This window comes from Rhodamnia argentea, chromosome 8 (assembly GCF_020921035.1).
Source record: "Rhodamnia argentea isolate NSW1041297 chromosome 8, ASM2092103v1, whole genome shotgun sequence".
Classification (NCBI taxonomy): domain Eukaryota; kingdom Viridiplantae; phylum Streptophyta; class Magnoliopsida; order Myrtales; family Myrtaceae; genus Rhodamnia; species Rhodamnia argentea.
This window is the reverse complement of record NC_063157.1, coordinates 2637637-2662078: the sequence shown is the minus strand read 5'-3', so window position 1 is coordinate 2662078 and position 24442 is coordinate 2637637. Positions and strand designations below refer to the sequence as shown.

Sequence of the window (24442 nt, the reverse complement as noted above, 5' to 3'; positions counted from 1 at the left end):
CCAAAAAATTCTAAATCTTGTGTACTTTGGCTAATTCAATCATAGACATATCAATTTTGTTCTAAACATTTTTCCGTTTTACCAATTGAATCCATCCGATCAATTTGGTTGAAAATCACTAATGTGAAAGTGCTGACATGGACAATTTTAATAATACTTTAATTTTTTTTAAAAAAAATTTATGTATTTCATTTTCTTTTCTTTATTTTTAAAAATTAGATTAAAAAAAAAAGCAAAGCTAAAATTCTATTTTAAAAAAACAAAACTAAAAAAAAACAAAGAATATGGTAGGCAAGATGGCTAGAGCTTTGCTGCTGTCGCTACCACCATCTATTGTTAGAGGGGCTAATGGAGGTTGCCATCCCTAGGTATGGGTGATCAGCCTTCCCTACACCAAGGTGAGGCGTCGCCAGCCCCAGGTGAGGGACAGCAACCCTCGCCAAGCCCAAGCCAGGGCGCCTGGATCTGGGTGATATCCACCCTCCCTTGGCGCCAGCAACCATCGTTTGCCTTGAGCGAGATCTCACCGGCGACCCTCGCTAGGCCTGGGCAAGTGCATGTGTCGCCTAGATCTGGGCAACCTCCGCCGACCCCGCCGGCCATTAGAGACAGTAACAATAGCGCTCCAGCCATTCTTTTTTTTAGTTTTGTTCTTTTTAAAACAATTTTAGCTTTTCTTTTTTCAATTTTTTAATCTAATTTAAAAACAAAGAAGAAAATAATAAATAAATAATTTAAAAATTATTAAAAATTATTCACGTCGGCATCGGCCGTATCATTTAGGACTGGGGATGAACATGGTTCCAGGGTAGAACATGACATTTGGATAACCGGATCGGTGAAAACCGATCGGTTTGAGATTTCAGAATATAGAGGGTAGGTTTCTGATTCCAAAAATTAGGGAATATGTTCTGACGGGTAGGCTGCGGGTTCTAGATAGGTAGAACTTTAAGTTTTTATATTTTTTCTTGGTATATGTCTTTGCATCATCCTGCAGTATTCAATGGTGTCCGATAATGAGTGTGTAATTTGGAATCACTTTATCATTCATCGATGTTGATGTTCATCAAAAAGCTCAGCTGATCCGCATCATCGCCATCGTCCCTGACCAGAAGTGAAGAGAGCAAGCCTCTATTGCCAATGCTGCATGTGTTATTGATCAAGCGATTTGTAGAAATATAAATGGGGGTCCTTGGCTGCAATTTGCTCAATATGAACAAAGCTCAAACGCCTAAAACCTACAATTCTGAGGTCGAACCCGGAAAGAAACGCGCTCAAGCCGAGAGACCGCTCCACTTATGGACTGATCCAAGTGTGGTGGCAAAGGCACGGTCAAACACAAAATTGCATAGCTGCTGGTCGACTAACAATAAGCAACGAATAAAGGGTTAGGATTGATATGGACCTGCTATGCTAGCACCGAAACCAGTCTTAACAAATATGTAACATGCTTGAAAGGCCATCATCTGAATCAGTCCATAAGCAAAGTTAGAACCGAGAACTACAAGGGTCAAAAGAATGACGTAGCAAGCTAATCAAGTTGGTGACTTTGCCCTCGACCGAAATTAGACTTGTATGGCAAAGGCTTAACATTGGAAGCATCACTAAAAATGTGCTGATGTTACAGAGGATGGAAAGGAGTCGAAGCCATAAAAATGGCAGGCCGAAGTGAAAAGGAAGTGCAGTATATAAAGGTAAGGACTTGATAAAGGAGGAAGGAAAAGAACTTCAAGGAAGCTTGTTAACAGTTCTGTCTCACCATTAATCCAAGGCAATATGGACATACATAACCTGCCAGATGAAAGGTAGGAGCATAAGCATTCAACCTCAAGAGGGCCTGTCAGCAAATTTGGCTTCTCCCTGGAGTTGTTCAGCATTTCAATAATAAAAACCAAGTTTTGATCATGGTGAGACGAAAAAAGAATGAGCCAGAAGTTAGGGCAATGCTAATGATGGATCACTTTTCTTCCCCTCTTGGGTTAAAGGTGAAATAGATCTTTTGGTTGTATAAATAAGTTGCTTACCAAAAGCAAAATAAATAAAGAGTTAGTCAATCAAAGTGGCCTTCTATATATCGTAACATATTCCGAGCCTGTTAAATGTAGCAACCTTAGCTGCAGTAGGTATTGGACAAAAAGTGTTTTGCGATCGTGTCCCTGAATTTTGTTCAATGTTCAATGCTAGTCTTTAATTAATTTTTTTTTTAATTTCAATCTAGTTCTTGAACTTTAGAAATCCACTCAATGTAGCCCTTTTCTTAAATATTCTAATGCAGTTACCTAATGTAACTGTAATTTTTATTAACTCAACGTTAGCGTTTTATGTTGGAATTCACATGTGGCTTTTGGGCAATATCTTTCTTTCTCTGGTTATTTCGGGCGAAGAGGAAACGGAAAAAAAAAATTAGATCTATTAATTGATGAAAATGATATGACAATTCAAGTCATTATTTTTGCCAGATAGATGTTAACGCGACATTTCATATCAAAAGAATGCATGTGACATGGCAACACACTTAACGATAGGATTATATTCGGTAGATTTTGAAAGCTCTGAGATTATATTCGAAAAAAAAAATAGTTTAGAGGCTAAATTCAGGGACCACCCATGTCATTATCCATTTCCAAAATGACGTGCATGATCGCTAAAGTACGAATATGTTTCATGTTATTAAGACTACATTAAACTTGTGTGAAAGGTTGGACTGATTCCACGGCCTACTCTTAGGGGCTAGTGACATATAAACTTAGGTACAAGAACCATGATTCCAACTTAGGTCTGGAGCATACATACAATAAAACTAGGTTTTGAGTATATTTGAGCAGCTTACAATAGAATGAAAGCTTTTCATTTTTCATAATACAAGCTATTTAAAAAAAAACCTTTTTCAAATCATCAATGACCAGCTTGAATTAGTCCGTACCATTTAATACAACGTGTGCAATACCAAGTCCCGGTTAATATAATGTGGTCAGAGGAGAGGCATAGTATTGCACTATTGCATCACGTGTCTATAACCTTGGTTAATAAAATGAAGGACCATTTTGTGTATGTAGTTTCCATCAATAGCTTAGTAATGGTGAAACTACCCAAAAAAATCCTCAACCTATTGAATTTGTGATAACTAGCCATAAATCTTTCAGTTTAGCCTTTTTCTTTTTCTTTTTGTCAGAATTCGATTATTTGTCAATTCGGTCTCGAACCTTTTGACAATTTGGCAATTCAGCTCTGAACTTATTTTGATCGAAAATCACTAACATGACAATCTAATCAGCAGTGACCGTTCTACATTGCGGCTTGGCGAACGTTGGCGAGAGCGAATTTTAAATTTCTTTAAGTTTTTCTGAGTTTCTTATTCTTTTTCTTTCGTTTTTCTAACTCTTGGCTGGCAAGTTCGCCGGCCGGCCACAAGTGAGAGTGTCGCCACCGTCCCCCAGCCAACAAGCGAGGGTCGGATCTTCCACACCCTCTCGTTCAGATTATGGCACCAAACTTTTTTTTTTTTTTAAGACTTTCTTTAGGAACCACATAGATAATATCAGTATAAAATATGGTACACGACACACGAGCATATATACACATAGACACGATGAATTAATGTGTGGCTCCACTTTTGTTTACGTGTCTCTTGGAGAAACGCTTTCCATTTCCACACCCCTTTTTGATATCTATTTTTTGGCAAGGATAGTTTCTGTTGGTCACTCCTTGACCGCATGTCCTATTATCGTCTAAAGCATCCACGACTACACTTCTACTCATTCATTATAGTATTATAATATAAATTCCTCACGATCATAAACTTTTCAATTATGCCAATTCAATAATAAACTTTTCAATTTTACCAGTTTAGTCCTAAATATTTTCACGTTTGCCGATTAAGTCCATTCAGCCATTTTTGGCCGAAATCGCCAATATGAATGTAAGCATTCTTACGTGGCATGGCCAACGTTGGCATGAAATTCTTTTTTAGTTTTTAAAATATTTTTTATATCCCTTTTTTTTCTCTTTCTTTTCCTCTCTTTTTCTTTTATTTCTTCCGCCACCAATAAAGGGGCTAACCTCGCCCGCTGAGCAAGGCTCGCCCGAGGTCAGCCCTTGGTTGTTGCCGGCCATTGAGGAGACCCAAGGACTGGCGGAGGAAGAAAAAAAAAAGAAATGTAGAAAAAAAAGTTATAAAATTTCAAAAAATTCAAAAAATACTTTAAAAAATTATAAAATTGTTCATGCCAATGTTGGCCATGCCATGTAGGACAGCCAACATTTGCGTTAGCAATTTTAGCCAAAATTAGCCGAATAGACTCAATTGACAAAACGTGAAAAGATTTATGACCGAATTGGCACAATCAAAAGGTATAGAACTAAATTGGCACAAATTCAATTGATTTAGGATTTTTTTTTTTTTATCATTCTCCCGTTACTTTTCAACTCAAACTATCCGGGATAGTGGCAGTAATTCGCAAGTTCGGATAAAAATATCTCTAGTTCCAAGCTTTTTCCAAATAGGGAGGTATCGTTTGCTAAACTTTATCTAATCAAATCAATCGGGTACCGTAAATTTTCAGAACCGTTAGGTTTGATCGTTTCTACATATTGGCATTAGATCTTACTCTCTTTTTTTTTCTTTTTTACACTGTGGTGTCAAGTCAATCGATAATAAATTAATGTAAAAACGCGGGCCGCTAGCTTTATTAAAATCAATATTCTTGTGAGATGTATATCAACTATTATCATTAATCAAAACAATGTAGAGACCATGTCGAGCGATTTCAAAAGAGAAGACAAACTCGATTCGAACTAAGAATAAGTTTATGACAACATGAATATAGCGTAAAAATTCAAGGACACTTGGGATGCCGTTACCCTTTATTTATTTATTTATTTAAGGGTACAGCAAATGCCTACGTGAAACAAAATCTGGATCCAAATTTCTATGTTTCATTGGAAGAGAGACAAACGACAAATATTGATGAAATGCTCAGAATGTGAAAGTTGGGTGACCCAGCAATTTGTGGGTCAATCTTGATTGCTTTGCTACTACTTCCCTTCATTAATTTTTGTCAATCATCTTCCAAATCAAGAAACAAAGCCAGCTTCTTCAGCTCCACATGTAGCGACGGTTGCTGATCATACATCACCTCAGTATCAACCCTGGCTACTTGATCATGGGAAGTGTCAACGGAAGGAGATGAGGACACGACATTATTCTTTTCAAGCCCACCAAATATGTCAGAGCTGTTGTCTTCATTCACTATTGTACTATCGGGAAATAACCTTGAACTGAAATCTTCGTCGGTATCGATGTTCATCAGAAAGCTCAGATGATCCTCGTCGCGGTCATCTCCGGCCAGAAGTGAAGAGAACAAGCCTTGACTGCCGATGCTGCTGCTGCTATTCATCAAGCCCGTGCTTTTGTCCGCCAAACAGTGCTGTTCGTTTTGGGGCGGAATAGGAATTCCGCGCATGCTGGCCAGGGATGGCTGGTCTGCATCAACTTGATCGGAACCATTCATCGACCCGCGACTTCGGAAGTGCGAAGTTTCCGCTTCGCGGCTCGGTTTGCTCGTACAAGACTGGGATGACAAAGATCCACACTTCTTGGCGAGGACGGTGTTCCAGTAGTTCTTTATCTGATTGTCCGTTCGTCCTGGAAGCCTCCCCGCGATCAAGGCCCACCTGCATATGCATGAAAATTACGTGAAAACAAAAGAATCATGACCGAATCTTCTGATTGTATCTGTAATAAAGGAAGAGCGTTGAAGATAGGTGAGGCTTCTTGACAGCGACTAGGGCGATAATGAATGAGGAGGACAAGTTTTCCACCAGCTACTAAGCGGTTTAATTCAAGTGGACCACATGAAAGGAGCACGCACAAAATCGCGAAAGTGTCTCCTAGACACATATCAATACAAATTTCTAGCAATAAGGATTATCGAGCGGGATGTTTAGAAGCACCGAGTTCGGCCAAACAGCGAAGAGCTATGTTATGCGAACTCCATAGAGTCGGCAAATGAAGCATTGCACAGAGCAGTTCAATCTGAATCTCTAGAGCTTGGATGAACAACTCAATTTCTTCACAAGAACCTCCAGATGTTATGATTCACCGTGTCCGCCGCACCATATAATTAACAGTGGAGTAGAGTCTTCCTTAGAATATACGAGGTGTACAGACCGGTTGCCGAGAAGGCGGTGGAGCCGGATGATGAGTTCTTCTTCGTCCTTGGTGATGTCGCCTCGTTTGATGTTGGGTCTCAAGTAGTTCAACCATCTAAGCCTGCAACTCTTGGCGCATCTCTTCAAACCTTCCAAGCAATAACCCAAGATTCAAAAGATCAGGAAATAAATAAAAACTTTTCTCAAGCAAACTCATATTTTGAAGGAAGAAGAAACCCGAAAAAACAAAAAGGATATACATTGATACAAATTATATACGGTGTATTCCATCAAATTAAAGAAGAGAAAATATAAAAAGAGGGGGTGGGTGTGTGGTTGTGTACTGTACCAGCATTATGAGCAACGCTTCTCCACTTGCCTTCACCATGAATCTGGACATAGTTGATGAGGATTTCATCTTCTTCAGCAGACCAAGCCCCTTTTTTCATCCCTTCCTTTTCACAACATGGTCTCCTCACCATTTTTCTCGCTCTCTCTCTCTCTCTCTCTCTCTCTCTCTACAAAATTTTGTCCCTCAAAAGATTACAAGACTGGTGTAGAAAATCTTGGCTTGTTACGCCGCTTCTAAATAGTTGGCATTTTAGAAGCTGGTCATGACTGTAATCAGACGCATTAAATGGCCATAGACGGGGCAGGCATATGACAAATAACATGTGGAGAGAGAGAGAGAGAGAGAGAGAGAGAGAGTCGACATTCAGAATTGACTCCTACTACCTTTCTGTTCATTGCATTTTCCTTCAGTTCATAACGGAGTTGGTATGGATGGAACGACTTGTCATTATATCTTGTAGCTACAGCCTCACCCCATCAGAATCCACCAGTATTAACTATCAAAGAACGTTTTTTTTTAATTTATTTTCCTTTGTTTTCCTTCGACTTTTGTATGACCGACAGGCGACGAGGAGGTTTGTTGACAAAAACCTGTTACTACGTGACAATTAGAGTCGAGTGAATCGCATACAGTGACGTCGAGAAGCAAGGTTGGTGCAGATTTATCTTCTTCCAAATTTGAGTGCGGAGCCGAGTTAAGCTGTGAATCTAACGCCTTGCAAAGACACCCCCTTGATTTTTCTCATTACACATGCTTTAGTATCGTGAAAACTTTTCCTTGAGACCCATTCTGTTGGACGGCAACATCAATCAGAAAGCTTGACAAGAAAGGGAGACAGTAAAGAGGTATTCGGTTGCTTTGCTGCAGGTTTTTGGTTTTTGATGGAGGCTAAGGGACGTCAGAGGTCGAACGCCAAAACGAGAGGGGAATCAAGAAAGAACTGCTTTTGCCGTCTTACTTGTTGATGCCCAGAAAGGGCATGGACTCTGTTCCAAATCCAGAAATTTATTGGATTTGGAACAATGGTTTTACTTTTATTAGACACCCTTCAATATTAAGGTACAGAACATACCTTGTCCGTGCAAATGTGTTCATACTTTCTCCTCCACTCGCGATCGATCTATCTTAGTTCTAACTAACTACTCCGAGGTCCGATCAGCAGGACAAGTTGCCACAACGAAGCCTTTCTCGGAAGGCGTCTTTTTGTAGTATCTACAACGGCTACCGAAATGCCTCTTGGACGTTTTTTTTTTTGGTAAAGGAAATGCCTCTTGGACGTTCATATCCACATGCTCCATAAAATCTTTAAATCGCTAAATATCACATGTGAGAAGCATGGGCAAAAAGTAGAGCCGAACAATAGAGTTCCCTTGCCCTACCATCGCTTCCCATACTATCACATCAACAACTGACCCAACCCATCTATTAAGGGCACGCATGGCAACACTTCTGCTTCTGAAACACCATCAGAAGCAAAAGTTGATTTTTCAACTTCTCCATCAAAAGCAGAAGTTGATTTTTCTATTTCCGTTTCAGAAGTTGATTTCTGATAAAAAAAAGACGTTTGATAAAATTTCTACTTCTGAAATTTCTACTTTTAATCAAATACCGGCGGCGGCAAGCGGCGGCGGCGGCGATCGGCGGAGGGGACGACCGGTGGAGGAGGCCGGCGATCGGTGGCCGGCGAGTGGCGGCCGGCGACGAGGGGCCGGCAAGTGGCGGCCGGCGGCCGTCGGGCGGGCGTTGGTCGGTGACCCGCGAGCGGGCGTTGGTCGACGGTGTCAAAGAAGTGATTTCTGAAGGTGAAAAGTAAAAATTTTTTACTTCTCAAAGTTGGCCAAAAATCCAACCAGTAGTAGAAATTCCTACCAGAAGTCAATATTTTTATCAAACGGATTTCGGTTTCAGAAGCACTTTTGAAGTGTCTTTACCAAACGGATTTCGGCTTCAGAAGCACTTCGAGATCAGAAATTCTGCTTTTGAAGTGTTATCATGCGCGCCTTAAATAGCCAAGCTTGATGCCCCTATCTTACCTTGTTAACCCATAGCCAGAGCAACCTGCATACTCAATTCATTTAGAGTTGGCGAATACTTCAAAAATCTTTGTTTCTCATACCGGGCACGCTCACATGATTTGAGAAAAACTGAAATATGAACTGACAGCATATAACCTATGTGCATGAAATACGGGGGTTCGGAGACAGCACCCCCGAAATGGAGGTCCCTCTGCTCGGTCAACGAGCTGGAATCCCGTTTGCCGATGAGCGGGCGGGAATTCGAGGACAGTGCCCTCGAAACAACAACGAATTTAGACTTGTGTTTAAATTGACCCGTTTATTATGAAATCAAAGGGATTTGAATAGGCTTAGGTTTTGAATCCATTTTTAGATCATATATATTGTGCTCGTATGAGAAATCATTATAACGAGTTATGCGGCTGTAAATCTAAATCATAATAAAATCTCTTTGCAGAACAAAACTCTATTCTAAAGTGAACCCGAGTAAACCGTACTTCATATATTTTTCTATTATTTATGTGATTGTTCTAACTCAGATTAGAATACAACCCATCAGATTCGACATAAGAACATAAATGGGAGACCGTTGCCGCAATTTGTTAATAGTGAGCAAAGCCCAATCATCCGAAGCTTACAACTCTGAAGTTGAACCAGGAAAAAAAACATGCTCAAGCTGAGAGACCACTTAGCTTGGGGACTGATCCAAGTTCTGTTGGCATACGCACGGTCTAACGCGAAATTGTATAGCTGCTGATCAACTAAGAACATGCAACAAATAAAGGGCAAGGATGGATATGTACTTGCTATGCTAACATCGACATCAATCTTAACAAATAGATATAACATGCTTGAAAGCCATCATCACGATAGACAGCTTAGCAAAACTAAGGTTTCTCTGCCGGAGATAGAGAACGTTAGTATACATAGCTACACTGCTACACACACGTGCAAGATCTACATAAGTCAAAAAGAGAAGGAAATAAGATGGTAAACACTCGCAAGGCATTTGCATGGAGTCCACAGTTAAATCTTGTTCCTTTTCTCTTTAGCAGATGCAGCTACATGGATACAACAGAGTACAACATCATTATAATAGTGACGCGCTCATTGGATTAGCAAAGAAATGCTCACGGCAGATGAACTTCGATTCTCTGAAATGGCCACCAAGAAGAGACTTCATTACATGAGGAGGCTCAGAGCCTTGAGTTTGATGCATCTTCCTGACATTGAGGTGTTTATCCAGAACCATCAGCTCTAACAATTTTCTACAGCTCTGCAGAAAGATTGCAAAGAATTACTTTCGTACAAGCAAGAACAATAATAGCTACAAAAACATCATCAGTTGCAAATCTCAACATGGCAATAGGTGCACCAGATGTTTTTCTTAAATCAGGCGGATGCCTTCCCAAGGACATAAGTTACAGGAAATCTCTCCAATTAAGAAATGAAGCATGCATGTGATCACTCACCTTCAACTCATATCGCATCAATAGTTTTGACTGTAGGCAACCCAACTACAGTCCATGAAAGAGTCTGCTAAGGAGATGCACTTACAGTTTTCTAGATGATAACATTACCATAGAATAATAGCCCAACGTCATTTACAAGTGAAGGTCAACCATAGTCTCACAGACCATTGACCACACAAAATTGCATCCATGCATGCAATAACCCACAAATGCTGAAGCAGCAATTCCTAATTACATGGTTCGCAAATTTGTCATATGAACATCTCATTCCATGAAAATACTGACAGACTAGTTGAAATTGTAATCTCTTTTTACCGACTCTTAATTGAACTTTAGTTATTGTTCTCAAAATTTGGAGGGGGCCAATTATCATTCAAAAACCACACAATATATTCTTTTTCCATACAGGTTCATCAGACAGAAAAGGTACCTCCGCATTTATTGTGGGCTAATTTGAATGTATATCAGTGCATACCTGAGGGTTTAGAACATCCAATCGGCCAATTATCTCATCCTGCAGAGAGAAGATAAAAGTCTCAAGAACAAACTTCATATAAGGGTTGCCTTACAAGCTGCCAACTAAACTTCAAGCCAAAAACAAACTTGTCACTAGAACTACAAGGGTAAAAAAAATGATATAGTACTATGATTAAGTTGGTCGCTTCACTCTTGACAGCAAATAGACTTACATGGCAACAGCTAATACTTAAATCATCACTAATAGTGTGCTGATGTTACAATAGATGGATCGTCGCAATAAATGGCAGACTGAAGTAAAAAGAAATGCAGTAACTAAGGCAAGAGAGCTTGTACCTCCAATATCCCAGGATTTAACATCACAATACCAAGGACGCGGCGTATGAGTGCCCTGTACACAAGCCTGTTGACAGTTCCATCTCCATTAATCCAAGGCAAAATGGGCATACATAACCTGCCAGACGAAAAGTTGGAGCATTCAATCTCAAGAGTGCCTCTTGACAGATTGACTTCTCCTTCCATAGGCCCTTCAAATGCATTACTATGTTGAACCTCATCTGCAGATACGTCAATTTCTTCAGGAAGATTAAGGATGGTAACTTTATGCATTTGATCAACATTGGTGATTGTTTCTCTCTCGGAATTAGCACCACCCAGATCATCATTCCTGGGATGACAAATGAGGTGATCTTCTCCGATCTTCATCAATGACTCCGTTGACGATAGTTCTTTTAGGTCTCGACCGGAACCAGCAATTGACGTCAAAAAATATTTGGAACGAAACAGAGAGTTAACAACACGGACAGAGTCAAAAGAATTGACCTGTTCAAAAGCATTAGAATATCAGAAGTGCATAGTTTGCAATCCATTTCAACAATTGTGACAGGGTGAACGCCAGCTTCAATTTCTTAGGCTGCAGCTTTTATTTCTAAATCAAGGTTCTTCCAGTCTCCTAGAGAAAAAGCATTTATTGCGTAAATTGCGACTAACTATTTCCAACCCAATAAGATCCCACGTGATTGTTCACTTATGAAATGAATACCCATGTGCAGCCAAAATGTAACTCAGCAGATCAGCAAAATTCATCTCTGGTCAACTCTGCTACCATTGTCAGCCAAATATTATCAGACACGATATTAGAAGGAGATGCCAAGGAAGAGATACACAAAGGAAAGATCACCAATTCCGGCCACATTGCTGCTGAAAAATTGACAGCCTAAAGAAACTCTTGAAAGGAAATACACGGTCCCAGATTTGCTTTAAAACAGTAAAACAAACCTTTAATGCCAAGCCAAACAACTGCAGCACTTCAACAAGAAGTTCCGGCATATTTAGCCCTGAGGAGGAACAGAAAATGAAGTAAAACAATAGGAGATTACAGAATATTTCACCAAATAGTGTTTTAAGGATAATTATCAAAACGAGAACAAGAAAACAAACATACCAGGCATGTCTACAACATCTGAAATTTCTCGCATGCTCAGTCCTTGATCACCAGCTCTTTGAATTGCACTATACATAACTCTGAAGACATTAGGATTAACGACACTTCCCTGCTCGAGAGCAGTATGGGAAAAATTAACTTCGTTTGCATATCTTGTCATAGAATCCCAGATTGATCCATTAGAAAGCCCTGAAATGCTGGTAGTGTTGGCCGAAGTGACTATTTTCTTTGCACAATCAGAACCAGATGAATTGCTCTCTGTCTGAAGCAACATAGAGCATGGAGCATCATTACTTTGGATACTCAGGTGCCCAGCACGAAGTTCTGCATCCTTGAACAGCTCCAGAGAGCTAGCCTTTGACATTGTAGCGCGTTGTATAGACACAATAATACCAGGAAACCCTTTTTCCCTGCGGGAAACAACCTCACATTCTGATGTAGACTTCAGTTTCTTATATTTACTTCCACCATAAGATTCATTATCATCAGCTCTACGTTTCAAATTTCTCGACTCTTCAGCTTCTCCAACACCTTCCTCTGGCATAGAGGGAAAGAGAGAAAATTCACCTGAAGATACTAAAGCAAACAGGTAGATAGTATCCCCACATTGCAAAACATCCGTAGGAACAACCTTTTCGTTATCAAGATCGTTTTCCCTTTCATCAAGCCACTTTGAAAATTTAGCAACCCTCTTTCCAGTGTTGGATGGAAACATAGACTTTGAAATGTCATGCAAAAAATTCTGAGAAAGTGTGAATGGTTGACTTCCACTACCCCCAATCTGCCAAAAGAAGGAAAAGGTAAGGGTCTATTCTCAGGGCATTAAAAGAGTTGCGTTTTGCATTGCCTCCAGAGTTCTGAAAATGTGAAAACAAATAAATTGAACTTTACTTGTAGACAAACAAATCTTGAGTTTTAACAATTCTAACAGACTCTATACCTCAACATTTTTATGCTTTACAAGGTTTCGGGCATTCGCAATTCTAATAGACTCTATCTCAACATTTTTATGCTTTACAAGGTTTCAGGCATTCACATCATATAGAAATCCAATTGAAAAGCTACAAGGAAAGGGAAAGGAAAAAAGTGATAGAATAGTCATCCAGATATACCCTAAGACAACAAATCATACTTAACTAGACAAAAATATAAACACTGTGGCAACATCCAACATAGAAGCTCCTTTCCAAAGATGAAGAGAATCTCTAATCTATAACTGGCCTTGATGCAACCATAACATAGTTGACCCAATTTCCATCAGAAAGCACTTTGGGTATCATTATAAGTTCTTTAAGATGGGATGCAGTAGAAGGAAGAAAGAGGGAAGGGACTATTTGATGACCCGCGAGAGTGTTACAACAGTATCTAGTTACTCCAGAAGCTTAGAAGAGGATGCAAATTCACATGAATGTGCTGCATAAAACTTTTGGTTCAAGATTATTGCACCAGAACTTTGAAGCATCAAAATAATGCTTATGGCCTCCTCAAGCGCAATCTGTGCTAGAAGTCAGAGCAGAATTTTGGTTGATTGATGCTTGACAAGTTAAAAGAATTAAGCATGGGCACCATGGTGATCCAGCTGCAGTTTCTTAATTCATTTGATGTGTTAACTGATATTAAATAGTCTGGAATAGCCAACATAAACAAAATTCCGAAAGATTCCATCAGATCAGTGCCTAGTGCTGGGAATGAAGCTAGCCCATAATAGCAGATACAAGTGAAGTTACTCGACCAATGGAGCTACAATTGAGTTCCTAGATTCCTATGCCAAAATTGAGGCACATGACTGATCGATGCCTTCAATCTCATTACACAACTGGAAAGCATATCCATTGTAGATTCAGAAAAAGTAATATCCAGATGAGGCAGAACCATGCTATGCAAATTTTTACAGTTTACGAATAATCTCCGAGACCAAGTCAATGTGTGAAGGGTCCATAGATGGCACCATGCAGATATTCAGTGAGAGCAACTAAGTAATCCAATGTTATTAGTGACATTTTAACAACTAGAACCATGTCAAGAAAATCAACGTATGAAAAGTAAACTTAATGAAATGATGTCGCCTATAATGAGGAATTATTAAGAATGATCTACCAGAATTTTTTTCTCTCTGAGATAACTAAAGGCTGAAAAAAGATCATGTTGGGAATATCGCCGTAGAGATTCTGCCAAGAGACTTGGCACTTCGGATGCTGTTGAGGAGTTCAAAAAGACAAGCTTGAACAGCTCTACGGCATTCGAAACAGCCAATGATTCACAGATATGTCCACTGACATGCCCTCCATCATTCCAAAGCCTGATAAATTTCCGTTGAAGACGACGGCAGCTGGACTTAGATCTACGGAGAGAACCCTTAGTCTGGCCACCAGTATTCTCCTGGATATCCTTGCGGGTATTAGCAGAAGAAACATATCCCAAAACTTGGGAATCCTGCAAGTAAAACAAATCATCCCGAAGTATAGCAAACAAATCACCTGACAGCACAAAAACTACCATGGAACAATTGCTTATGCACCAGAAAGGACGTTACTGAGGAGGACCAAATCCTATAAGAGAAGCAAACTAAACTGAAGCAAGTACAGGAATCTATGAATGATGGAACAAGTGTAACACACAGGTAAATGTTACCCAAAGTTTGCGACGCAACTGGAAACAATCTCAACCCATTTTTCTTTCTCTAAGAGAAGAAATACGACACATGAGCAAAGAAGCTACAACTTACATGCTGGGCACCAATATTTAGATTAGACCATTCCTTAGTGCTAGATCCAACTCTTTTAGAGACCTCCAACTTATTCATCCTCTTGCACTGGAGAACCTCCTCAAGCACTGTCTTGATGGGTTCAACACTAAAGTCATCCCATCGATCTTCCTCAAAAGCATCATGCTCAGTGATTTGAGATATGGTAGAGAAACCAGCACTGCAACCATGCTCAGCTGTACCTCGCACAAGTTGTCCATCATCACCACAATTGAATTGCTTTTCTTGATTCTTCTGCAGCTCCTTGGTATATCGTTCACCAAGCAAGTTACAAAGCCTCATTAAAGATTTCCTAAAAGCATCACTTTTGTTGAGAGATGCCATTCTTTTGCCACAGGCACTTGGCGGTGCAGGAAGGTCAGGAAGAGAAGCCCAATCCGTCCTGTGAAACTTTGCCCCAACAAATGCTCGGTTTCTTGCATATAGGATGACCAATTGCCTGAAGAGATACGCTAGTGAATTCAAAATGGTGAAAAGAAAAAATTGAAGAACATTGTCAGGATTTAACAGAAAAAAAACAAGTATTGAATATGAAGAGAACATTACAACGCTACCAATTCGATTAACGGCTGCCAATCCCTAATGCCACCCATAAAAACTTATGGAAAAGGCAAAGTTCAAGATTGTCCATATATGAACTTGACAAAACTTTACTTACTATATTTGCCAAGCCACTTCCTCAAGTACTCAAAATAAATAATTCAACACTCAGACTTGAGTTATCCTCTGGATGTATGCAACAAATGGCGCAACTACTGTCTCTATAAACCCAGTTTCAATAGGACCAGTTTGAAGAGTTATTTTATATACTACTGTCTGAAAATAAAAGTCACTGGGGCACTCCCATAAGCTGCCACAAAATAATTGACAGCTGGTAGGGAAATTAGTCAAGCAATTCTACAAAGAACCAGTGCTTTCCGCACAGTCAACTACAGATTGCGGTGGTAACCTACCAACGATCCTTAGCCTTTCTTCTGTACCCACTTACCTATCTGCTTCATCTGACCACAAGGACCTTCTTTGCCGTGCTGTTCTCGTCCCTGTAGGCTCATGCCGGCCAGTTCTAGACGAGCACCCTTCGTCTCCTTCGTTTGGTCCAGGCTCTTCCAAGCAATTATCGAGTTCAGCATCTTGACATTGAGATTCGGGCTTGTCTAATGAAGGTAAGAATTTAACCTGCTCTTCAATAAACTGCTCAGCACTGTCGGATAGTAGATCATTGTTACCATGGCCAAGTTCGGTCACTACACCAATTCCATCATGCTCTGACAGCACCTCTTCCGAAGATCTCTTTCGTTTGCGGGAAACATTTTGAACGCCATGAAATGTATTAAGACGCTTTTGGCGCCTATCATAATAAACTCGAAGCACCTGATGAGAGGGACAAACTATGATGCAGATTATATGAAAGAAACTTTTCCATTGAGGTTCAATTGAAACGGAGAGATGTTCATGTGTTAAGCGTGTCAGGACAAATTGGAAAGAAAAATAGACCAGTGTGCATACAAATAGGCAAATAAAATAAGTGGCGCAAGCTATAAAGTTGATGGTTAATACAGGCAATCAGCTTCAAACAGACGGGATAATCACCTGTTCTAAGGTAAGATTGAGATCCTTTGCGATCTTCTCACATTCATGGTATGGAAGTTTCTCATTGGCATCCGTCATAATGCGCTTGCGAAGTTCAGCACGTTGCTCAGCCGTCATAACCCGAACGGAGGCCCATGAACGGAAAAAGAAGACCTGCAAAATTTAAGTATCCCATACCAGATCACTCTCCCATGCTATAGTATTGACATTTGAGAGATGCTTAATGTCCTAGAATCCAGTAGCTTACAAACACAAGCTGCTATGAAAAGCTAGTCTATAGTAAGGACCATTGAAAAGGGAAAACACCCAAAATAACATTGCATTCCATTTCTTTTGCAAGAGCTTAAGTCTGATCGAGATCGAGATCGAGAGAGAGAGAGAGAGAGAGAGAGAGAGAGTGTACTTCATGAACAGAAGATCCAGGAAATGCGTGAATAGCTGCCCTTGGATCTGTAGCAGCATAACAATATTCTAGAGTTTGCCAGTACTCGTCAACAGCACCCCTGTTTGATAAAAAGAAATCATGTCTTATTCGAGGGCGGAGATCAAGAGATACAAGACTCATTGACTTTGCAACACTTGACAGTGGCTCCTCAATGTAAGGTTTAAGTTCCATCGCATGTGTTAAAACTGCATGTGGAACCTTGACTCCATCCTCCCTATGCCCATTATTCACCAGTCTGATCAACTACACAAGAAAATTATCAGTTAAGACCGTATTACAGTCAGAAAATTTTTGAATGTATATTAACTTCAAATGGAGGGAAACTTTGAAGTGAAAGTTTGCATTTTGGTTCAGAAGGATCATGCAGGTCCACATTGATTATTTGAGGCAACCATGTTTATCTAGCTATAGAAGGCTGAGGAGTTAAACAGTGAAGAGTCCTAGAAAGTTATAAGCACTTAATTTGTATCATAGAAAAGAACTTTCTCAGGACTTAGTATATGAAGAAGCAGCTTTGCTCATATTATATGGCATTCAAATATAGGATGGCCAGGAAGAAATATCTACACTTAAGGCACTTATTTAAGCTTCATGCCATTAATATAACGAACCCAAAAACTCCGGTGGAGAAGGTCAGGAGTTGTTTCACCAGTCTGACCAACTACACAAGAAATATCTCTAACTCTCCTCTCTCTCACTTGATTATTTGAAGCAACCGTGTGATTCAAAGATCTACAGGCGAAGGATGGACAAGAAGAAATATCTACAATTGAAGAGGTAGAAAGTCCTGCAAAATCCTAAGCGTACACATAAATGGCAATGAAAAACATCTGAGACAAAACTACATTAACTACACTAAAGATGAAACAGAATCACTGAAACATGAACATCTGAAATGAGAAGAATAAAGTTCGAGCAACAAAATCATATATATTATGAAAATAAGGTTATGAATCAACAGTGTATGATTTTAAAGGCAGCTGATACCAAAAAAGCTCTGACCAAAAAACAAATACCAAAAAAAAAGCAGCACCGGTGGACTTAAATGATAAGTTTAGTACAAAAACTATGCTAAGGAAAGACAAGAAAGTTCTGATGCTAAACTAGTCATGACACCATATTTGAAGAAGAACAATATTTTCAAGAAACAATATAAACTGTATGAAAATAGATCTGAGGTCAATGAACTCGGAGTTAAATGTTGTTTATGGTAGCCAACCCAAATCAAACCCCCAAAAAAATGGTTTCGATCTTCTATTTTCTTTGCTAAGTTAAAGAAAAATGGATCAAAGTGCATCCGGTGCTCTATGTGACCAACAAATGTCAATGCTAGCACAAAAGAATGAAAATGTCTAGTTGGACGCATGAGCACTAGAGAAAAGACAATCGGAAATGAATTTATATGAGAAAAGGTGGCTTGGCCCCAATTGAGGATAAAATGAAAACAGTCATTTGAGGTGGTCTGGCACATGCAATGAAGACCTCCAAGTACACCAAGGCTGACATATAATTAGAAGACGGACACTTGAACAAAAAGGGTAGGGTAAGACCTAAAAGGACATGGAGGAGGCAAATAGAAAAGATAGCAGTCAAGTGAAAAAGGCTTATGAAACCCATAAAAGGAGATAGAGCTTAGTTTGCTGTGAGGTCATACTCTTCACTAAGAGTCAATCAGGACCAACAACGTAGACTACCATCTATTTGGATGGCCCTCTATTAGTCAAGCATGCAAGTCATATCACACACCATCAATTGTGATCTTGATTAAGGGCTAGAAGTCAGGAACCAGTTTTGACAAACCCATAGTTTTCGTCAGCAAATTCCCACTTGTTCCACTCAAGCCACCAACCTTATGTCTCCTTCATCCAAGCTTCTAGCATCCAGAATGATATTATGTGTCAACATGAACACATAGAATATTGTAGTATATGTTATAGGTCATAGATCTAGATTCATATTATCATACTCTTCTGAATATAAAATATATAATCATTTTCGGCAGGATCATAGGTCCAAATAGTCTAAACCAGAGAAAGTAGAAACACAAGATCAGCTCTGGGGCATTTACGCAAAGTTTTGGACACAAACACTCCAGAATTTAGTTCCAATTTTTTAAGTGTTTACAAAGGGGTTTCATATCATCATTATTTTCAACGTCAAAGTAGAAGTAGTGAAGCTACTCGACAAGATAAAACATAGCCAACAGGCAATAGCCATAGAGGATAGCAATCGGTCTCCATATGAACATGAATGTTGAAAATGAAGGGCTATACTTCCTCCATCTCTGATTGGAGAAAATTTCCTCTGCCGTGATTTTAACCGCTGGATAACACAATATGGAATCACCCACATGCAAGCATAAGTAAATATAAATTGTGGGCAATATTCATGTTTCTGTCCCACCAATCTAAGAACTAGTTGCAGGAAACAGCAAAACATGGTCCAAAAGTTAATATACCTTCAACCTCTGTAAAATATCGATGATCACGGATAGTCTCCCTGTCGCCTGAGTATCCATTAAGACCCTGTATTCCTCGGGAGGAAGATCTGTGAGACAAAAGCCTCTTTTACACTTGTTAATCATGTCATCAAACTTCTGAGTGGAACCTGCAACCTGTAAGAATAACTCCAGTGGAATAGCTTTAATAGCCTCCTCTAAAGAAAACAGTCTACAGCTGCTATGAGGATTGTTAGCATCACTTGTTGACGTAGGCAGAAAATCATGACCACAATCAGGAGCAGCGTGCAAATAATCCCAAAGAAAGCAATGCAAAAGCTTCGCGCGGACCATCTTTGCCAACACAAATCCATTAGCACGCATTGCTTCTGATTTGGTAGCAGTCGCATCAGGATACATACGACTCTGAATCCTTTCAACACTGTCAAGCACAGGAACAGATTGAGTGTTCTTCTGATTGGATGAGCCATGGCCACGAGTTAGCATCTCAAAGGACCTCATTCTGTCATGAATTTCACTGATCAGTTCAGGAGATAAATTTTGGATAGATGGATGAAGAACCACCTGAATGCTGCGGGTACGCCTACAGTTTGTGACAGTTGGGACCTTCAAATAAGCACATTTGCACTGCCCTTGCTTCTGTAACTTGTTTACTATGCGATCTATAGTCTTCCTGTCCATTGTTGTGCATTTGTCCTTCTCGAAACTCACAAGCCACCTATAAAGTTCACCTCTCAAGATAAACTTTTCCCTCTGCAAAAGACAACAGGAAACAACTCCAATAATATATTTGTCATAGGAGAAAATATAGATAGATTTGTACATAAGCCACCAGAAAAGATGGAGGACAAGACCTGCACTTTTTCCAATATCCTCTGCTCCCTCCTAGCACCATCGGCAGTCAAGGATAAACATGGATACCTCTGATGTGACTCTGATTTACAAGATCTCAAAGAAGGAGGACTTGCCTCAGAAGGGACGATGCTTTTTTCATTTGGCAAAGCCACAAAGTCAACTTCTGAATTTGGACCAGAAACTTCAGGCTGATGGAGTAATCCTTTGGGCTCAACCACTGAGGCAAGCACATTGTCAGCCTCTATATCTCCTTTATTTCCACAAGAAAGCTCTGATAAAATTTCTGTGCTATTCAGCTGAACAAAGGGGTCTTCAGAAGATGAGGTAAAATTCTCTGGTAAATATGGAGCTACTTTGTCCACCGGGTCTAGCTTTGAATTTCCACTGCCACTATCAACACTTTTTTCCTTGAATGCAAATGCATCAGCTGAAACCTTATTGAAGTTCTCTGGGGTCCAGGCTCGATAAACAAAACCTTTCTTACTATTTTGAGCCTCGAGATGTATCCCAAATCTAGAGAACATGTTAAGAAGCCGACTGTGGTTCTGTTTATTACCAATACCAAGCCTCTTGCATGCCTGTGGAAAACAAGATGTGAGATGTACTCAATCATAAGATTATTAATGCGGAAACATAGTAAGAAGCTTCTCAAAAGAAAGAGGAAAGTACGGAGACCTCCTTCATCGCTAGCCCATTAGGTCCTTCAGCATCAATCATGTCAAAAACTTGATGCTCAATAGGAAGCTCAGCAGTTTGCTCAGTAACAAGAGATCTCCTCCCAAAGTTCAGAAACTCTTCACCCTGATCACTCTTTCCACTTCCAAGGGGTTGAGGCTCAATACTTTCTCGAGGGAAATTTTTCAGCAACCGTAAGCATTTTTGAACCTGGAAAAGACATTTTGAAATTTTTCATCAAGCTCTATTGCATGGATACTCGCATTAACAAAAGAATGGGAGGGAGCTTTGCGCTGTTGACCTTAATGCCGACCTCAAACTAAAAGCTGGAAGAGGAACGGGCATGAAAAGAAATAGAAATCCAACTTAGATTATTCAATTGATAGCTTGTAAAAACACATGCAGATATCTTTACTAATAGAATAGTAAAACTAAAACATGCGGAACAACTTATTTCCAGCAACAAACCAAGCTAACATCTTGCCTTCACGCAAACATTGAAAGTGAAGTCAAATTTCTATATATTGAATTCGAGCAAACATAGTCAGTGCAGGCGCAGTCCAACTTAGATGCTTCATTATCACCTTCCCATTCACTTTTGCCTCAAATTCCTCCACTAAATGGGCATCCTTCAGTCGCCGACAAATCTGGGAACAAGAACTTGAGGAAAATTAGAGGAATTTTACCACCACCATCACCACCAGTAACTTCATTAAAGTAGCAATGATAAAGCCTGAAAGTGGTTGCAAATTTACATTTCTCCAAGCCCTATGGGCCGACGGTGCTCCATGATAACCAAGATGTTGCTTGACATCTGAGACGACAAGAACCTTGAATATAAAAAAAGGTTCGATAAAATCGAAATTAGTGCCACAGTATGTAAGATGAAAAGAAATTGGGTAAGTAAATTTCTGGGACAAAACTTCACATATGACATACCTTGTCTTCAGTGGCTTCAAGTTTGTCACATATAGCTTTCATTATAGGTTGATAATCCTTCACAACCACATTTTCTTTAGCATAATCTCCAGGAAAACATTCTTCACTCACGAAAGTTTCACTAGAATCCTCAAAACCCTCGTAAGTCTGCTCTTCATCCTTGGTAATTTCAAACTTCTGCTGCAGGCCTAATTGCTTTGCGTATCTATACAAGTACAACACATTAGTCGTCACACTTGAACTGTTTATAGACTCTCCCTCAGCACCAGGTTCATTAGTTCGTACGAGAGCCGAATGCTTCATAATTAAGCCTCGAGACTCGAGACTTTTTAGTATATAGAACATGTACTTCCCGCCCATGCCGAATTCCTTAGAAAGTTGACTCTGAGTCACTCCCTTCATCCTGAGCACAGCCATTGCAACTAGCAAACATCATCAGCTGTTAATGACAAATGGGATAAGTGCACCAAAAATCCTAATGCTTACACCCAAGTGCAACCAAGTTCTAAAAGTTTCCAATGATGTATTCGTGTCCTAAAACTTGTGAAAATTGTGCAATCAAATCTCTTTCATTAGCTCCATCTGTTTTACCAAACTGGATGGCTTATTTTAATCATTTCTCTTTCCTGCGTGGCTTTCAGAAACGATTGACAAAGGCAAACTCCAGATTGACTGAGGGAAAGCATCTTCTTCACCGAGAGTAATATCCATGAAAACGATGTCATTTTCAAACTAATTGTTCAAAACGACCCTCTTCCATGAGGTTCAATTCCGCCCAAAATTAGACCATGAAACTTAAGTAAACCTCTTTCGCAGATAGCCTTATTCCTTGTATCCAAGATCCGCTTTTGCATTTCAATCACGTAAGGCTTTCTCATGTGCACAGAGAAGAAAATTCTTGCACAGGTTGGCTAGCAAAATTTACTTTGAATTTTGCTATGCGACATGACTATTTAGATTTTCCACCTACAGATTTAATTCTATGCTACTTGGTGATTAGGTAGGAGTTTTTGCACCCCGTAATATTATTTTGAGATGATATGCGGCCTTTTGACCTTCTCTTTTACCCAAAAGAGGGATGCTGAGTATAACAAAAATAAGGCGGCATAGCTTCTATTTAAGTCAATTCAAGGCTAATTTGCTTGCATTTGCCTCAAAATTACCAGCTATGATGGCGAAGAGATACATCAATGAAAAGATCTATGATTTCCGGTAAGAAATAGCTAGACTCGAGAGCTGTAGAAGCTTCTTCTCCAACTGTAGCATAGTACCTTCGGAAAACAGCTTTTTTACTCGCTTAAGGGATAAGATAAGAATGCCTTTCAGATGTTTCAGCAAAATGATTGATATCATTTTATAGATATGTGAAATCATTCCCAACAAGGATACGCATGAGCGAGGACTTCCATTCTGCGGAATCGAATGAAGGAGGCTATTTCATCAGACACACGAATCTCACTCTATAAATGGAATTTCTTTCTCATAGACATCAATTCCCTCTTTCCTGTGTATTTCCCCATGGGGGCTTAAGACCACCTTCCTTAACTCAACTCATGCACCCGAATGCAACAGCTTCATGCCAAATAGGCTAAACTAATCTGCCAACTAAAGCAGCCTACTCTATCGCAGTAAGGGCTTAAGCGATCAAAGTGACCTAATTATATTTTTCGGAATTAGTGGTATGGCTTTGAAGCGGGTGGCAGCTAATGAATCCCCATCTATTGAAGTCAGTCCTGCTTCAAGTGTCCTAAGATTCAGAAGGAGTTGCAGTTGGATAAGGAGTAGTCTACTTTGCTTGAAGGCCCGTAGGGCAAACAGCAATTGGGTGCTTTCGACATGAATAGGCAAGCAAATGTACTTGTCCAATTGAGTGACGCGGTGGTGGTTCAAACAAAATATATCAGAAAGCGCATTGTACATGGAGGATTTCTCTTTCACAAAAAATAAGCAGCGCTAATGGAGAAACTTTTACACAACTTTTTCAAGTTTTAGGACTTCATCGCAGTGTTTTAAGAATTGAAAGCACTTTGACCATAAGTTGTAGAACGTCTAACACCCTTATCCTTGATGTAAATAAAAGTAAAAAGACGCACCATTTCCATAACTTCCACAACTTCGTGATGTGCACACGCATTTGCTTACCATATGAATAAGCCAATCTGCCTATATAGCAGCGGAAGAGGAGCTAAAAAAAATAACTAACATATAACTCGGAGTGAGACTCACCTCCCGAGGGCCAACCGCTCGAGAACCCGGCGCTGATTGCTTTTGATGTTCGCCGTGGCGAACTGAGCGTCGTAGAGCCCGACGAAGACGTCTCGCAAGCTCTCGTTGGCGACGACCTTCAAATCCACCTTCTCCGCATCCTCAAACCGCTGGATCGTCCCGTCGGCCGGGCCGAGCGCGCGGCCCCGACCGCGGAACTCGAGGTTAGGGTTTTTCAGTAGACCGCCCCAGATGGAGCTCTTGACTCCCGGAGAGAGGTCGAGGCCGCTGGAGGAGACGGTCGGGGCGAGTTTGGACCAGAGGCTGGGGAGGGAGAGGCCGGCGGTGCCGGTGGAGCAGATCTCCTCGAGCGCGGAGGAGGTGATGGAGTCCATGAGGAGGAGATGGAGAGCATGAGGAGAGCGAGAGAGAGCGAGAGAGAGATAGAGAGTGTGTTTGTTTGCGTGGCGTTTCGTGGCGATGAGAGAGAAAGCGTTTTCCCGGGAAAATTCACGGGGTTGGCGGTTGCGGGGGGAAAGGTGCAGGTCCGGGTTCGAAACCGGGCCGAATTGACAGCCCGCCTGAATGGGTCGGGCTCCGC

At 40.3% G+C, this 24442-nt stretch overlaps 2 protein-coding genes across 7 annotated transcripts; both read right to left on the bottom strand.

The window, feature by feature from the left end:
- Positions 1-5057: 5057 nt before the first annotated feature.
- LOC115737878 (transcription factor MYB1-like) lies at positions 5058-6639 on the bottom strand. Its single transcript, XM_030670273.2, has 3 exons — positions 6500-6639; positions 6170-6299; positions 5058-5673 (listed from the first exon to the last, which is right to left on the bottom strand). The coding sequence occupies exons 1-3, from the start codon at positions 6630-6632 to the stop codon at positions 5058-5060; spliced, it is 879 nt and encodes a 292-aa protein (XP_030526133.1). The 5' UTR covers positions 6633-6639.
- A 2695-nt stretch (positions 6640-9334) lies between these two features.
- Positions 9335-24354, bottom strand: LOC115737876. Of its 6 annotated transcripts, none has more exons than XM_030670264.2 (17): positions 23863-24350; positions 21637-22039; positions 21453-21527; positions 21282-21344; positions 20698-20907; positions 20022-20600; positions 19168-19920; positions 16668-16952; positions 16265-16417; positions 15663-16045; positions 14636-15113; positions 14008-14343; positions 11911-12691; positions 11745-11803; positions 10803-11288; positions 10465-10503; positions 9335-9793 (listed from the first exon to the last, which is right to left on the bottom strand). In XM_030670264.2, the coding sequence occupies exons 1-17, from the start codon at positions 24234-24236 to the stop codon at positions 9608-9610; spliced, it is 5643 nt and encodes a 1880-aa protein (XP_030526124.1). In that variant the 5' UTR covers positions 24237-24350; the 3' UTR covers positions 9335-9607. The 6 variants fall into 6 exon arrangements, with proteins under 6 accessions (XP_030526124.1, XP_030526126.1, XP_030526127.1 ...); XM_030670266.2 differs by having other exon boundaries at positions 21637-22058; positions 23863-24000; XM_030670267.2 differs by having other exon boundaries at positions 21637-22075; positions 23863-23997.
- Between the last annotated feature and the right edge of the window lie 88 nt (positions 24355-24442).